The sequence below is a fragment of the Phaethon lepturus genome, unplaced genomic scaffold (assembly GCF_000687285.1).
Source record: "Phaethon lepturus isolate BGI_N335 unplaced genomic scaffold, ASM68728v1 scaffold5289, whole genome shotgun sequence".
Taxonomy (NCBI): Eukaryota; Metazoa; Chordata; class Aves; order Phaethontiformes; family Phaethontidae; genus Phaethon; species Phaethon lepturus.
In genome coordinates this window covers 247-17,839 of record NW_010562630.1, presented here as the reverse complement: position 1 = coordinate 17,839, position 17,593 = coordinate 247, and the positions used below count along the sequence as shown (strand labels likewise).

Sequence of the window (17,593 nt, the reverse complement as noted above, 5' to 3'; positions counted from 1 at the left end):
CTGTTGAACAACCAATTCCTAAAGAGGAAAAAAATGCAAAATTCAGATACAAATTACTACTTGATGAGATTATGTTTTTGTTCTGCAACTTAGTATTTATAAAATGCTATAAAACATCTCATTGCTGCTTTTAAAAATTTAAAAGACAAGATTGTGTCCAGCTTCTCCAAGTAAGTCAGATATAATATCCACTTACTTTCAACTTTTCCAGTAACCTCTTGTTATTTGCAGTTGGGCTATAACAAAAAAATTGTTTGCCCTTTTCCCACAATTTTTCTTAAAATCAGTACTGAAGGTGGAATTTATCATTTTTACTTCAGAAGTTTAAAGTCTCTGAACTAGCCACCACAGTTTCATCGTAGTCCAGAAAGAGACACATAGGCCCCACCTAGTGATTCAGCTCATCCTAAGACAGCTGGGAAGCACTGGCCTCAAAAGATGCCTATCTCTTTGTATAGACTGTACAGAGAAACTTTCTAAGACTGTATGCCTGAAGCTAGATGATCCCAGAGAACCTAGAAATCTTATTGCTTTTGTTAACATTAGAATTAGCGAAGTCACAAAAATTTTACAAAGCCCAGTTCATTTTTCTGATACATTCAGACATACAGCAAGAACAACAAAAACCCCAGTCAGATTCACTTTTGTACACAGGAAGAAAACTTCCTACTCAAGTGAAATAAAAATCTGTCTTTGTTTTTCCCTTTTGCTTGCTTTCTACACATGGTGAAACATTTAAGCACTACAATGGCTTTTAAAATCTGAATGTCAGTCACCAAATTTAAAAGGAAAATTATGAACACAATTTTTTCTTAAAACGATAAATACAAAGTATTTGGTTTCAGTCAATAGCTCTATTTATTTTTCAGGCACTTCCATAATTGATTAAGATACCAGCAAGCTTTTTTATTGCATTACTGCATTCTCAAGCTCTTTAAATTATATCTGGAACCAGTGGAGCCAGATTGAGAAACATTTTAGGCAAGTACAATGAAACAAACCAACCTGGGAGAGTTTTTCATTTGCAGCCTTCATCTCCATATATTTAGCTTGATTTTCCTGCGACATGTCTTTTATTATGTCATCTGCTACAACCTTTTCATGCTCAATATCTTCTTCTACAGCTTGAATTAACTTTTCTGTGCTGTAAAAATAGAACATTTTGTAACTTTTACTAGTTGATGTTTATTTTAAACACCCATTTCAAACTCTGGTATTCCTTCAGCCTCACTGAAATGACCCTTTAACAAAAACTCCACAGGTTCTCAAAAACAGCACTTACCTACTTGTATTTAAACTTCCTGGGGTTCGATTAGCTATGTAAACATTCACACCACAGAATGAAGAAGATGAAGAATTCTTTGCCCCTGCAGCACCCACATAGTACTCTCCAACACTCCCAACCCGCACAGTCACCAACACTGGCAAAAGTATACTACTCCCTCTCAGTTGCTCTCAATCAGTGAATTCCTGGAATAAGAACAGGCAACCTGAAATAAAGCAGCTGGTATGTGATTGGTGAATGCACATAAAGAAATGCACTATGAGGGTGGTGAGGCACTGGAACAGGTTGCCCAGAGAAGTTGTGGACGCCCCATCAGTGGAAGTGTTCAAGGCCAGGTTGGATGAGGCTTTGAGCATCCTGGCCTAGTGGAAGGTGTCCCTGCCCATGGCAGGGGGGGTCGAACTAGCAGAACCTTCAGGTCCCTTCCAACCCAAACCATTGTATGATTCTATGAAAACATATTATATCAGTACCAGGACTTGATGGTGCTGGATAATGATGATAACTTTTTTTTAGCAATGAATTGGTGGATTCCTTAAGGACGGAGAACGGCTTCAGAGTCTTAGGCAGCATGGAGCTTCTTAACCAAGCAAGAACTAAGAAATTAGTCATTCCTGACATTCTTGATTCATGACTTTAATCTCGCTAGAAAATCACTGGGCTGCAACCATAAAAACATCTCCACCACTGCAGCTATGGCAAGGTACAAGGAAATGAATTAGCAGATTCAAGGAAAGCATAAAGAATTGTTCTCACTGTTTCACGTAATGTCTAGTAATTTCTATGAAACTACTGAAAGCTAGAGAGTCAATCTGAGAACATAGCTAAAGAAAATTAGCAAAAACTCCTGAGACCCTGAAGAGTATACCTTCCTTCCCTTCACAGTTCATGAAAGATTGTTTAAACTGTTTGCTTGTTTCCAGAGTGACTTCTGTTATTAAGAACGACAAAATCAGCTGGATACCTTCCTTCAGGATTTATTTTTCTTTTATTTTTCATTAACTCTTCCTGAGTTGCAAGATGCCAAAAAATTTTAAATTGCATAACTGACACTATCAGATCAATCATTGCCAAGAATGCCCTCAGGAGTAAAAGATGATGCAAAATAGTTGTACTGCACAAGAATAATCTCAGGGTAAGGGAATACTGAAAATTTCATAGAAGCGGAGTAGAGCTGATGTTAGAATGGACTTCTTGAGGTCATCTAGTCCAGCCCCACTACTCAGAATCTGTCTGGGCAATATTTCAATGTTTGGCCACTCTTACAGTAAAAAGTGTTTTTTTCTTACATTTAAATGCAGTTTCCTGTTCTCCAATTTGTGGCCACAGTCTCTTGTCCTGCCCTTGGGCATCACTGAGAAGAGACCAGCTCCATTTTCTTCACTCCTGCCCATCAGGTGTTTACTTTGATAAGATACTCACTAAACCTTCTCTTCTGGAGATTAAAAAATTCCATCTCCCTCAGCTTTTCATCACGGTTTTCACCACTTCCAAGAAATTCTCAAAAGAGATTCAAAAGTGTAACCAGTCTTCCAACTGGCTTCAAGAAAGATCTATAATCTCCAGGAATCTGAGAATGTTAACTAGAAATTCTGTCAGGTTAGCAACCCATGCTGCAAAGATGCTTTGGAGCCTCATGATGAAGAAACAAACGGAAGTGATTTGCCACTTTCTGTGGCAATTTGGAGTGCATGGGTACTGGGACTGCCCAAGAAATACTGGATGGTTGTAACATGACATCAGATGGAATACCTTCTTGAGACTAAAAATGGTTTGTTCAGATCCAGTCCAAAGAATGAGGCCCTCACTGTAAGTACACCAATTTGTGAATGGATAATTATGTTACGTTTGCTACTGGAAAGGAGTAATTTTTAAGTGAAGCATATTCTTAAACTACAAGAGTAGTTTGATTCAAGACACTCTGTAAGGCATGGAACTGGGAGTTAGCAGGGAGATTTCATGTTACTTCTTTACTGGAGGATCCTCATCTCTCAATAAGGGCCTATGAAAGCTGTCACAAGGTCTCAGCAGTGACAGTTTCTTTCAAATGAAGCCCAGCTGAAGACTTCACAGAATGAAAACATAAAAACTGCAATGAAAGGATTCACAAAAATGTTAAGGTTGCTATTTCCAGAATAAATCTCCACACTAGATACAATTCACCTGGAGAGGCTGTTAGTAGTGATCATAGGGAGCTTGTCTTTAAGTACAAACAAGGTGCCTTTGCTGGAGATCACTAGGGCATTAAGGGAGGGAGAGAAGAATACCTCTTGCTACATTTCTCCTGTGTTCCAAAACACCATGGGGAACAGCTGCCACTGTTGAGGGCACCGGTGTCTCCAAGCTCTACTGGATCTTTCTCCTCTATGCCTGGGACTGCAAGTATGCATGGTCGAGTGAGAAAAGAAAGCCTCCTTTTCCAGCCCCACTGATGTGAAGTGTGTGTGGACACATTACAGAGTAGCCTCTTTACCTGGGCAAGTCTCTTTTTCTCATGTGATATGGACTCCTGGACAAATACTTCAAGATGACCCAGTATGTCCTTGAGACTAGAAATGTCTGACTTAGCTGTTATGCATCTTCTCTGGTGGAAACCGTTGGACAGAAGGTTAAAACTCAGTGATTTTCTAAGAGGCAAAAAAATTACAAGCAATGGCTGTCACAGGAAAACAATTCATTACCACAAGTAATCTGAAGACTACTGATGAAGCTAAATCAGGGAAAAGGCTTGGAAAAGTTGCAAAATGTTCTGAGATATTAAGCAAAAAAATCAAAGTGGCAATAACTTCAAAGAGGGACAGTGAAGCAAAATGGTTTCTAAAGCCAAATATTTGAGAAGAAGAGAGAATGACAGGAGACTGAACCTTTTTGTAGTTTGATTCTGTGCATTGAGTAGAATGAGGCTTAGAAAATGAGCACCAATAAAAGAAAAAATTTATTGGACATAGTGTTTGTGTATCAATATAATCCCTTTTTTAACCTGCACATAGGCATGCTCTCAAATCAGAGAAAATATAATTTGTTTTTATAATTTCTTCCTGAAATACAGCCCATGTAACAGATGTCCTTAAGTGCTTGTAATTCTTTGTAAATAATGAGCTTTATACATTGCATTCTGCAGCTCCCCTGATGCTGATGCTTCCAAAACACAAGAATTTAACACAGATGTAAATAACTACTAGAGATCTTTACTTCAGTATGCAAATATCTTGAAGTTTTCTTCATTAGATAACTGATCACATAAAAAATGCAAGTCTTTTTCTGCCTCCGGCATTTCTAATTCCCAGTGGCATTTTACCTCAGTGCTTCCTACATGATCTGGAACTTGACACTTGAGCATACTACTATTAGACTTCCCTATTGGCTGCAGATCCAATTAAATCCAAGACGATTATAAGAAGTTGCTCAACCTAGTCAATCTTTTGCTAAGGACTTTCTGGCTTTATTATTTTTTTACACCACCTGCTTATTCATCAGGTACAAAGGTTGAACAAAAACAAAGTGCTGTTGCACCATATTATTTCTTGTCAGTGCACTGAAAAATCTACACATGTGTACATACGCTCCCTCTAAGAAGCAACAGAAAGGTAAGACCCTTGGCAAACCTTTTTTCAAAATGTAGGCAAGGATTTATTAGTATAATTTTGTTGCTAGACTGGAAACAAATATATCTTAAGATACATTAAAAGTTCAAAAATTACTACGAACTTTGGACATGACAAGCTCTTAAGTAAATCGTATTTCAGAAAAAAGCTAGGGAACAGTCCATTTCTTCTCTGAAAAGGAGACTATGTGATTATATAAACTGCATTACCTCCCCAAATCTGCCTTTTTCTTTACAAATACAAGAAAAACAATAAGAATTACACTACTATTGAACTATGAAACCTTCAGAAGTTCTCTGAACAAAAATTTTTAATTTCAAGGAAATGTCAAGGTATTACCAATGCATTGTCAGGTTCAGTTTCTTTCCAAAGCAATTACTTAAACAGCAATTCTTAAGGTCTGGTTCTAGTAAGAAGCTAAACTGTAATTAAAATTATAGATGCTTTCCTGTTCTTCTACTGATTATACAAGTTCCTACACACAAAATGCAGGAAATCAATTTTGTAAGAAATGCCCTAATTTTTCAGTAGAAACTAAAGTAAAAAATAGGAACTGTGTTTTTGACTTAAACATATGTAGAGTGAATTTTTAGCTAGGAAAAGGATTTTTCAAGTTAATGGTATTCCCTTCATTCAGACATGTTAACTTTTTGCTTGAAGAATGTTTATTTGAAGTTTTTCTCAGAGAACTTTTGAAGGTTTTATCGTTTAATAGTAATGTAATTCTTATTGTTTTTGTTGTATTTGTAAAGAAAAAGGCAGATTTGGGGAGGTAATTGAGTTCATATAATTGAGTAGTCTGCTTTTCTGAGAAGAAACGGACTGTTCCCTGGCTTTCTGCTGAAATACAATTTACTTAACAGCTTGGCTGTTAAGTTCTGTTAAGAACTTAACTTTTAAGTTTAAGAACTTAAACTTTTGTTTGAACGTTTTGTTTCATTAACTTTTTTGCTTGAAAAGTTTTGAAAAACTTTTACATTAACTTTCATTTTCAACTTGATTGTTGTTGATTAATTTACAGACTAACTTTAAAAACATTATTTTTAATATATTTTCCCACTCTACTAAAGATAGTATTTTTATTGAAATCTACAAACTACAATAATAATATTAATCTGTGTTTGTATATTGCCTGGTTAAGGCCCGCTCTGTTTCTGAACATCTTGGAAGAGGTACAGTCAAGGTTCAAGCATGACAGGAGATCCAACTGTTAACATAGTCTATACCAGCAGTTCTCAAAGTGCATCATGTCTTCCACTAGCAATATACAAACTGGCTCCAAAAAGTATGCAGGCCACCAGTACCATCACCAACAAGAACAATACCTAATACAGAACATAATACCACAGTGGCTGCTTCTGCTAGTACCCCTTGTCCCTGATGCTGATAATGTCTAACAAAAAGGTTTATGAACTCTTTCTATATTTAATGTAAATTTCCAACAGCAGTAGAAATGCACAATGGATCACAGCAGTGTAAGTGGCATTTATCTACTACTTCTTTTTAAGAAGTCGTTAAGTTTCCAGGCTGATTCAGTTAGGTGAATGAGGTCAGTCCTCAGACACAGAAATGTGTAGAAGCAAACAATTAGACTTGACCAATTTGGTCTGTGACCTCATCTACTCCATACTGATCAGAGAAGGCCTTGTGGCATTCGTTTCAAGGATTGCTGGAGTTATTTTTAATGTGACTGGCTGCCTGTATTTAGCATTATTCATGCAATTGAGCTTCCTCATGTAATTTCCCCCACTATTCTCTGTTAAATTCAGTGAATACTCTCTAAAGCTCAAGATACAATAGGCACTTTAAACAACTATCTTACACCTTATCTTTTGGGTCTTTTTTAATCTGGAAGATAGAAATCTGAGAAGGAGATATTGAGGTCCACTTAGTCCACTACCTTTTATCTTCAGACGCTTAAGAAAAACTGTAAAAATGAAGGGATAATCTACCTTTCACATAACACTTTAATTTAAGTCTGGCATGAACAGAGACTGATTTAACATCTGACAGAGATAGTTTAACATCCCTGTTCAAAATGAGTAAACTTGCAAATTAAGCCCGATTCAAAGGGGATGGATAAATGACACTTTCTCTGAGAGAAGTTTTTGTCACAGTGAATACCATTTGTCAGAAAAGCTTTCCGGACTCTCAAAAAAGGTTCAAATCTGTAAAAAACCTCCAGCACCAGAGACTGAACCATGTTTACTTAGTTCCAAAGATCAAAGCAACAACTTACACCTTCATAATATAGAGGTTCAGGCTTATGTCATATGATATATGCTGTATTATGGATAATAAAGAGATTAGAAGAACAATCTACTAATTAAAAATTCATAAAAACTGCTTAATAACTTGTGTATAAGAACAGAAGAGAAATCTGACTGGACAAACCAACAATCCACCTAGTACAGCATTCTATCTCTGTCAGTGGCAACAAGAGAAATTATTTAGGGAGAGCATGCAAGCCTGAATACTTTCTGCAGTTTACTCCTACCTTAGTCATCCAGTACCCGTAACTGCATTAAAAGAGATCTTAGGAGTACATCCCTGCCTATTCATTTTATCCATTTATGGAACTGTTGTCTACTGACGTGTCTAACCAATCCCTTTTCTATTTGCTGATACAGTCTGCTCACTGGATTTTAGGTTTTGGTCAGTCAAGTGAAAGCTGAATGCATTAATTCTGATAAATCATGTTTTTCCTCTTAATTTTACATTTTGTAGTATCAATGCAGAACAAAATTTATTAACTATAATTGAAATTACTGTATTTATTAATTTGTTAAATTACCACTACAGAATACACTGATATTCTGGTCTTGGTATACAAAACTGTTGTTTTTTGCTAGGCTCTAAACATGAAACTCTCTTGGCTTGTAATCTGGGCTGGAACACTGTTTTTGAATCCAGTCACTGCTGATGACAACCTGAATTCTCAAACTGTAAGTTTGGTATGTATGTAAACTACCCTTATTTTTGAAAAATGCACTAGAAGCTAAAGGCATTTTAAAAACTACCTTGTAAACATAAGACACCTAGAGACAGAAGCACAGAGACAAATAAGAAGATGAGGTTTTCTGCAAAATGGACAACTAGCTGCTGGCAATCGTTGTAAGTGGGTGAATTACACTGAAACATATTTGAGATGGTTTTATATCTCATTCATATCTCTCTGCAGAAAACAGGAATGTCTCCTTTATCTTTTTGGAATAGACCTAGAAAGCAACAGTTATTTGGACAAGGCCAACTACCGCCCAAGTTAGAGAGATTTCCTGAGTTAGCACTTGCCTGAGTCAGGTCGAAAAGTATACAAGAAATTTCAAAGATTTTTTTTCAGAGATTAATGGATTTTTATTTATTGAGGGAAGGAAGACGTCTTGATTAACAGTCAAGTGATAAAACTGGTATTGCACTATTTGCTCTGACTCACTGCCTTATAGGTCCAGTACTGCATCTAATGCTTCTTCATCGTTGGGACAAACATGAAAAACAAAAAATCCCACACAATGGGTATATACAGTGTAGAAAAGGCATTCCACCTACATTTGTTTTTAAATAAACTGCCTAGGCTCAATCTGGTCACAGCAGTAACAGTCTGAACATAGGCTACTTATTTAGGAAGAGGGATAACACAGCCAATCTGCTTCCAGTACTCAGAACCTCCTTTAAAGCCAGTTCAAGTATCTTGACACTAAACTGTAGTCTGCAGTGATGCATACATATACATATAAAGAAATCTACTCTTTTCAGAAAACAAAAATGTTTCAAGATATTGAGAATAAACACCCTCAAACCTGAAAAGACTGCAGCTATGCTAAACTTCAACCCAGAAAACAAAAATTCATTTAAGTGCTATAAAAAAAATATATTAAATGTTTTGTTGAAGGTCTGCTCCAAAGTTGTTTTAAAGAGTAACCATTGTTGGTTTTGGTTATAAAACAAACCAATACGTTTGAAAAAGCATATTTGAATTAATTTTCAGCCTTGAATCCACTTCCTCTATGACACCTTCTTTCCAGATTAGATGGGAAAGGAATCCTTTTTTTACCTAGCCAACCTTCACATAAGACAGCCCTACTAATTCCAAAATAGCATGCCAAACTGGTTATATTTTGGATGATCATCACATAAAGAGCATTGCATCTCGAGCAAAGTTTAAGTATTAAGTGATCTGGAACTTCAGCTCTCTATACACTATAGAGAATATACAGGATTCATTCCCCTGTATGACCAGACCATGAGTATATTAAGAAAAACGTAAATAAAATTACATGAAGAGCAGCAGAACTTTTATTTTAAAGTGCTAGCATTAAGAAATAGCAGAAGGATTTTCATGCCCTTAATAGTCATCACTGAGATACCTTCACCACCGGACTTCCCTACAATATTTAATTGTTGTCATTCTCTTTCTTTCAACAGGTCACTTGTGAGGAGTCTGGAAAGAACCTCTCTAATATCCCCGCGAACCTTTTCCAAAATGTTACTAAATTAAGCCTCAAAAATAATAAAATCACTTTAAAAGATAGTGACAAAGAGATTCTCCGAAGTTTTATTAACCTCACTGAACTTTATCTGAATGCTAACATGATTACTGTACTGTATAATAACAGCTTCTGCAATTTGACAAAACTTGTAATTCTGGATATCAGCAACAACCATATTAGCACAGTTCATAAAGCAGCATTTGCAGGATTAAATCAACTGTCAGTGTTGAATCTATCCTATAACAGGATTACTCAACTAGATTCAGATATATTTACTTCTCTAAAAAGTCTGACAGTTTTAAATCTACAGTATAACTTTCTGAAATCTTTTCATATAAAACCATCTTTTAAATTGATTAAAATCCTTTTAGCTGGAAACCCATGGACCTGCTCCTGTGACCTCCTTGATTTACAGATATGGCTAACTGCCTCCAATGTGACAATGGGTAAGTTTTGGTAAGAGCAGCATTTCATACTTGTTTACATCAAACAGCCTTATCTTGTTTATTCCTGATCTGGGTAATATCCACGATCAATTTATCTGTATTTTGCGGTAATACAGTAGTTATCCATGAATTTTTTTTAGATTGGAGTGCCAATTAATTAGCAATATCTCATAGCCTTTCCACTGTTCACTTTCACAGAAAATGAAAACAGCATTACATGTACATTCCCAAAAAACATGGAAAAATTCTCGATCAAGACAGCACCTATCCGACCAGCTGACTGCAAAACTGAAAAAGCTTCTTTAGAAAACACTGTAACTTCCACTGCTGGCATTAAGCTTAAAAGTAGTGCCTTACTAACAGCTCTGACTCCAAACATCACTGGAAACAATGGAACATATGCAGGTAATATACTGATGTTTTGCTTTACTGCTTACAAGCTGTTTGATTTGCCATTCCATGCTTTTGTACTGTTTTGTATTCCTAGTACACTGTAATTCTTCCATAAAAGCCAGCGCTATGAACAAGCGTATTTCCAGGTTTTGGTAGACTGTACACACTTACGGTCAATGTAAAGCTCTACTGAATAAGTGTTTGAAACAGATAAAACACACCTGAATTCTCAAATGATACTACAAACTGATGATGAAATTTCAAAGGCTTGAAATTCAGATAATTGTCCAGATCTCTGTCTAACAGAATTATGGCAGCATCTTTAAAAAAAGTCAGTTATTTCTTCCAAGCTAACTGCTTTCTACACGTAGCTGTCTTCTTAAAATGTGAAGGAGTGAGCCTATTAATTTTACTCCTGCCCTTAACTGTGTTCAGTGTAAAGGACACAGATATGCCCATCCCATATTCTTTGAAAATTTCAGTGACAGTCTCCTTACTTTTCTTCACGTTTTGATGTTAATTCCATCATCACTCTCTCATACTCTAGCTTTTCTTTCAGTAAAGTAGTTTGTTTTTTTTTCTTACATGCAAATTAATGTTCTTCTCCACTTTTCCATACTGAAATGCTTTACTTCTTGCTTATGGCTAAAGCAGAAGAAACACTAATCTCCAGAGACATACACAAATTGTAAGCCACGATTGCCACAGACTTCTTTTGCTGTAGCAGTTATACTCTATTTTAGTACAGTGGCCAGCTCACAAAACTAGCTTCTAAATAAAGACTACTGGCAACTACAGTCTATTGAAATTTTTATTATAAAAGAAATACAATTGAAAGGATATGCCAAACAACAGATGTAATATTTTAGGGTGCAGACATCATCACCCTACAGAAATCTATGCCTGGGAAATAGAATTTGAAGTTAATTACTGATGTAATTTTTTTCCCAAAGCCCAATCTTGGAATTAAAACTTTGAAAAAAATATTATTTTACCTTTTACACATCCCCAGAACTTTGTCTGACTTTGAAACTATTATTTAATTTTGATAAATATGTGTGGTGGACTTATATTGCTAGGAAATACGAGAGGTACATGCATTTTTGGTCTGAGCAATATTACTGACTCCCTAATAACATAGCAATAACTTTCTACTAAAGCTTTGGAGACATTCAAAATGCCCCTATCATTGTTCATTTTGTGTGTTCTCAATCTAACTATGAAAAAATTTATACTACAGTTCTTGCTGGTATTCCTCATGAAGATGACTATTCTTTTTTTCCCTGTCTGTTTTAAAGAGTTACCACTTCTTGGCAAAAGTTGGACCTTCCTAGCAGGTGTCCTAGGGTTTGTCCTAAGCACTACACTCCTGATTTTTACTGCTATAAAATGCCCAACATGGTACCGCTATTTGATCAGCTACAGTCACCGTCGCCTGGAAGAAAATGACTCAGAGATGTTTGAACAGGAGTTCTCAGCTGACACGAGTTCTGTCCCTACAGTATCGTGTACGAACAATGAAGATGCCATAGTAGTATTTGAGAAAATTCATGCATTTGTGCCTGGGGAAGATGGATTTATTGAGGATAAATACATAGATTCTTATGTAACTGAGGAGAGTTAATGTCTTAATGGATGATGAAGTGACTTTTCAAAACTGTAGTACGCTTGTACTTCCAGATTATGCTACTTATTTACAATACAAAATTAAGCTAAGCAGTCCATCTCCTTTTGTCTCGTGAAATCCCTAACACAGTACTGCTGCATAAATCATGAAGTTAAAAAATGTGGTGACGTGCATGCGTTAGTGTCCCAACAAATATTTCAAAACATGCAAAAAATACTCATAATCCATCTTTTAAAAAAACTATTTGTTTATTTATGGCAGGGGGGAATCTTACTGTATATTGCTTAACATAAACAAGTCTTTACAAAGTACCTTGTGAAGCCAGCATAATCATTAATGCTTTATATATGAAGAAGTCCAGGAAGGAAAAACAATTTCCCTAAAATGTTGAAGAAGACCACAGCCAGACTGGGGACTGAATCCAAACCAAGGGTGTCACAGCTCAGTAGAATATTAGGCAAAACTAACACAATCAGAGAACAGAATATTTGTTGTTGGGTTTTTTTACCCAAAGTAGCAGAGCAAGAAAGATCAACTGCTCCACCCCCTGAAATGTGTCTACATACAGTACAGCAATAAATTATCATTACTGTATATTTAATGTATTTATGCCTTAGTATGCTATTGAACCAAGCTTTCTCTCTTTGTATTTTCTTAACACTTAAAAATGCATTCAGGGGTAGAACAGACACGTTTGCAAGCTGTTGAAAACTGTGGTGTTATTGAAAAATGACTTATTATTAAATGCTAAATTGTATTTTAAAATTGCTTATTTATACTTAAAAATCTCACTGCTGAGGCCGCTCTTGCTGGCAACAAGCAGGATCATATCTCTTTTTCCTGCACATCTCCTGTCCCTAAATTAAACATCTCAGAAGCTCAGCCTCTCACTACACAAGCCATTCTCATGGCTTACAAATTCTTACTGCAAGCATCTCACTGTCCTCATCTTCCCATTCACACATCCTTACCTTACCAGACAGGAATCTCAGTTCCAGTTCCCATTTCTGCTTGCTTTCCCAACTCCGCTACTCCACAACACAACCTTGAAAACTCAGGAACTTGAGAGTAGGTTGCCAAAAGACAGCAGTCTCCACTGTCACCTAAGTCCTCCTGGATGACATGGTAAGTATGTCCACAGCAGTTATGTAAGAGTTTAAAGCTGGGAACTCCAGCTGCTGCCTGGAACTGACATATCATCTTGAAATTGCTCAGGTATCACTTGCAGCATGCATTGCACAGTTAAGGAACTTCTGAATTAGGTAACACCTCAATTTTGCCGAGTTCAGTTATGATTCTAACAGCTTTGGAAAAGCATACATTTCATGTACTTACGCTTGTCTTTCTGTGAAAATTTTATCCACACTCTGAGCATCTCGGTCATTCTGAACCTTTAACTTCAAAACAAAAAAGATATTTTTATATAATATGTAATAATAAAAATACAGATTTTATACACAAATTCAGTTTCCTTTAAATGAGCAGGAAGCTGCTTAGAATGCACTAGAGAAAGAAGGAGCAGATGCTGCCTGCTCCACAGGTTTTTCAGACTTGATACTGAAGAAAGACCTTCTGAAATTGCAGTCTTCCGCTGGAAACTAAAGTAAGTAAGAAGGTATCTCTATGGTTGAAAAAGAAATACAATCAAGTTTGCAAAAAATCAATTCACTTTCTATTGCTGTGGATCTATTCCTGGAACACTTAGTAAAATACTGCTTAAGCCTACAAACAAAATGAAAATGTAACACTTGCAAAGCATTCTTTGCTTTATGACACAGGCGTTGCGACTTTATTTTTCCATCAAATGCGGGGGGAAAAAATGTTTTGACCAAGAAATACTCAGGTAGTTTCTCAAGCTACCGAAGTAACCTTTTCTAAAACTATTTTTTTTTGCTTCTGGACAAGCAATCATAAGAAATGGAACATGCTTAATGCCACTCATGCCTTAATACTCAGAGAAACAGGCTAAGTGTGTTAGAAAATAAAGAAAGAAAGTGAAGAAAGAACAAAGCTCATTGATTCTGTGGTTGGCCATGTCAAAAACCTATTTCATATTTATTACACTGGAATCATTTAAAAGCCAGAAAACAAAAGAAGGACTAAATTTCCAGAAGACTAGGCAGCTTTACAAGGCAGTGCAGTCTATTGAATTTGCTTTTCTTACGACTAGTGTTCTACGCTTCCAAGTCAAATACAGAATATATTTTAACACTCATAATTTGGATTGGGATGACAGCCTTCTCAAATCTAAAACACAGAAAACTATCATGGGATTGTTAATGCAACACATCTGACAATTGTCAGAAACAAACATGTTTGCCAATATTGTGGTTATTTAACTGAAAAAAATTGGTAAGTTTTAAATTACTGCTATGCTTTTTTATATGTGTCATATGTTCAAAGCACCAAGAATGTAACACACAGCATTTCACTGCTCAAACATGGCAAATATCCTCATTCTTACCGTATTGTAATCTCGAATCACTTCTGCCATGTCCGTATTGGTGTTAAGTATATCCACAACCTGAAATGAGACAGAGTTCCAACCCGTTACTGCTCTCCTTTTTTTTCAATTACACGTTAAAAAATCAGTCAAATAGGTAGCAATTCACAAAGTGTTCATGAAAACACAGTAATCTTCTGTTATTGGAAATGGAAAAAACATAATTTGGGTATCTTAAGAGATTACATGCAGTTTTCAGAAGTAATCATCATTATATGTAGCTGTGCAAAACCCACAAATATTACACAGCAGTAATTTCTTAAATCCACATGCAAGTGCTTCTCCTAATGTATAGTACACTTGCCTTTTTTTCTTTTATGTTTTCTTTAGTTTCCCTCTTTTTCCTTTCCAATAACGGAAAAAATGCAGTATTAACCAGTGCATTTCTACTGAGGAATGTCAATAAAGAAGATGCTGAAGCAAAGCAAAAGCAGTACAAAGTATATGAGAGAAGGGAGAGCATTCAGTATCAAAAGCTGACAGCAGCATACCATGTTGTAGTCTGCCAGCTGACCTTGAAATTCTTTGATTTCACCAGCTAAGGCCTCTGCCCTAAATAGAAAACAAAAAGCCAAAATTAATATGGGAAGATTCATATACGTAAAAATAAAATAATGAAAAAAAGGATTATTTAATGGTTCCTTGAAGCCTGCACAATACCCAAGAATAGTCTTGTGACTGAGGAAATTAGCACTTCATTAGCTGCAATACATCTCACCTTTTTTCATATGACAAATAGACAGATTTCTCTTGCTTGTACATTTCTACTTCTTCCTGCAGCTTGTTAATTTCTGTTGTGAGTTCATTTGTTTTGCTTCTGAAAAGAATAAACAAAAAAGAATCATTAACATTTGAATGCACAACTAAAACACAGACAGAACAGAAATTATATTTTAACTACAAGAGATGTGCAATCAGTATCTCCTTCTCACACTGCATCATGCTTCAAATCAGTATTTCAAAGAGCTGGATAAGTGAGGAAAACAGCAGAGTGGTTCTACCAAATTATAAGTAGTTGTTAGAAAATCTGGATATGAAATAAAATGTTTTAATTAGCCTTTTTGTCCCTGCTGGTGTAACAGATGTGAATTATTCTCAAATGGACAGAGAAAAAAAAAATCATAGCACCATTTCACAGAATGTGGATATCATCCATATTTAAAACGACATCTTTTAGGACCGGTTATTCAATATTACAATATGACCAACGGACAAAGTAGCAGATGTAATACAGTTTCCACAAGGCCTTGCCTTTGTCAGTGTTAGCTCAATGTATAATCCAAGTAAACCACCTGAAATGGACACTAAAAAGTGCTTAGTTTGTGATGCTACTTCTTACAAATGGAGCTACGAGACCTACCACATGTTACAAGTGGTCAAAATCATCCTTTTACTAGCACTGTGGGAGTGAATTTAACTTAGCAAGCCTAATAACAAAATGTCAAAGGAATCTAATTGTACTTGGACATAAGCATAAAATTCCTTTCCTCCTACAAACTATATGCAAAATCACCTTACCTCTTGTAAGAAGATAGACTTCATTTTAAGTGAACACCACTTATCCCATGCTATCGTTAAGCACAACAAACGTCATGTCAGAAAGGGAACAGAGCATTAAACCTTCTGCAGTTTGAATGTGTTAAGGCATACCTTAGCAGTCCAAGGTAGTAAGTTTTATCCATTATCTGTCTCTGTGGACCTGGCAAAGGAGAATAAGATGACATTTTGCTAGAAAACCACTAATTTTGATGAACTGGAAATTATGAAAGCAATTTGCAGAATTTGCAGACAGAGAACTGCCATATCGCTGTTCTTAATTAGATTTTACCTCATTAAAACAAGCAAAGGCAGAAATTAATTTTAGACTGTTGTGAAGATAAAAATTACTTTTTCAGCTATAAGAATAGCTACTATACAACAAAGTATTTTAATTATATGTCAGTGATGGAAGAAGACACAATTTATCTTGTTCTATTCTTTTTAACAATTTTTAAATACAACTCAGGCACAGAAAAGCCTTTGTCTTCTCTGACTGCCAAAAGTAAAGAAAATAAAAGAGGGATGCTTTAATCTTCCTTTCCTTTCTCCTACTCCTGTTAATCATGGCTATTCACTCTGCAATTTATACAGCAATGAAATGTTTTCCTTTAAAAACCTAAATATTTCTTTAAAGCTCTTGCTGACACCTTGATAGCTGTTTTCAGTAAAAAATACCTTTCATTGCAGTTTTCATGCCACTTAATCCCTGCTGAGTCACTGGACGGTCTGTAACTTTAATCTGAGATGACAAGACTCCTCCAGTAGTCAAAGAACCACCACGAGAACCGGGTCTTGATGTACTAGGAGGCATCTATAAAAAGCAACAAAACAGAAACCTCACAACTCTGAATTATGAATTTATTATACTTACACAATTGCCAAAGCAATTTAAAAACTTGTTAGTCTCTATACTGTTCCTATAAGAATCTTTTAGCATTTCCATCTCTTCAGGTAAACAAATATTCAGTCAAACATCCGCTGCAGAAGGGTAAGAGATTACCTTTGAGCAGCTGTTCATTGTTCCATCTGTCTGCAACGTTAATGCTATTAAGGTCTCCCAGGTGAACTCTTGATGCAAGACCTCTTTGATCCCCTTCAGTCAAAATTCGAAAATACAACTCTCTACAAAATTAATTAAAATCTTAAAATTCTTCCCAAGAAACTATCACTCCAGTCATGGTACTAAATTTTTTAACATACCCCTGTTCCTATTCTGGTTGATGATGGCGTTCTTGATGAAGAGGTAGGCCTTGCAGTCAGCCCTATTCCTGCTCTTGATGAAGGACGTGCTATTGGAGGTCTGTGACTGCTGGCCATATTTGTTCCCTTTCGAACTTCTCCCTGTAAAGAATTATAGAAATAGTCCTTTAATTTGCAGAAGCTCTTTAAAACTGCCAGGGATCAACTCTTTAAAGTTTAATTCTTCCCCCTATTAAAAGTTTAGTTTTCTTTAAAAATCTGCAAAGCACTTCCTTACTGGAAAAGTACGCGCCAGAGCCAGTGCTCAGGATGGACCACGGAAGGTCCATCAGTAAGGCGGGGCAGCAGTCCCTCTTCAGTGCTTAGTTAGTCCTCATCTTATATTGGTAAACAGGTAACTTGTGCTAATTCTTGTGGCATTTACTGTTTCAGCACCTGCTCACAGAATTCACGTCTCTCATGAAACGGCACGTGAGCAGCTGTTGCAAGTACCCGTTTGGGTTATGGG

The 17,593-nt window shown here is 36.1% G+C and overlaps 1 protein-coding gene across 1 annotated transcript in view; it reads right to left on the bottom strand.

Annotated features, from left to right (window-relative positions):
* The window catches only part of IFT74 (intraflagellar transport 74), a 39,396-nt gene extending 22,194 nt beyond the window's left edge, over positions 1 to 17,202 (bottom strand). The window contains exons 1-9 of the mRNA XM_010294319.1: positions 17,086 to 17,202; positions 16,561 to 16,696; positions 15,997 to 16,045; positions 15,065 to 15,163; positions 14,838 to 14,898; positions 14,308 to 14,367; positions 13,179 to 13,240; positions 1,006 to 1,144; positions 150 to 164 (exon numbers count right to left, since the gene is read on the bottom strand). Coding sequence (XP_010292621.1) covers positions 150 to 164; positions 1,006 to 1,144; positions 13,179 to 13,240; positions 14,308 to 14,367; positions 14,838 to 14,898; positions 15,065 to 15,163; positions 15,997 to 16,045; positions 16,561 to 16,696; positions 17,086 to 17,202 — 738 coding nt within the window. The remainder of the gene's footprint in view (positions 1 to 149; positions 165 to 1,005; positions 1,145 to 13,178; positions 13,241 to 14,307; positions 14,368 to 14,837; positions 14,899 to 15,064; positions 15,164 to 15,996; positions 16,046 to 16,560; positions 16,697 to 17,085) is intronic.
* Between the last annotated feature and the right edge of the window lie 391 nt (positions 17,203 to 17,593).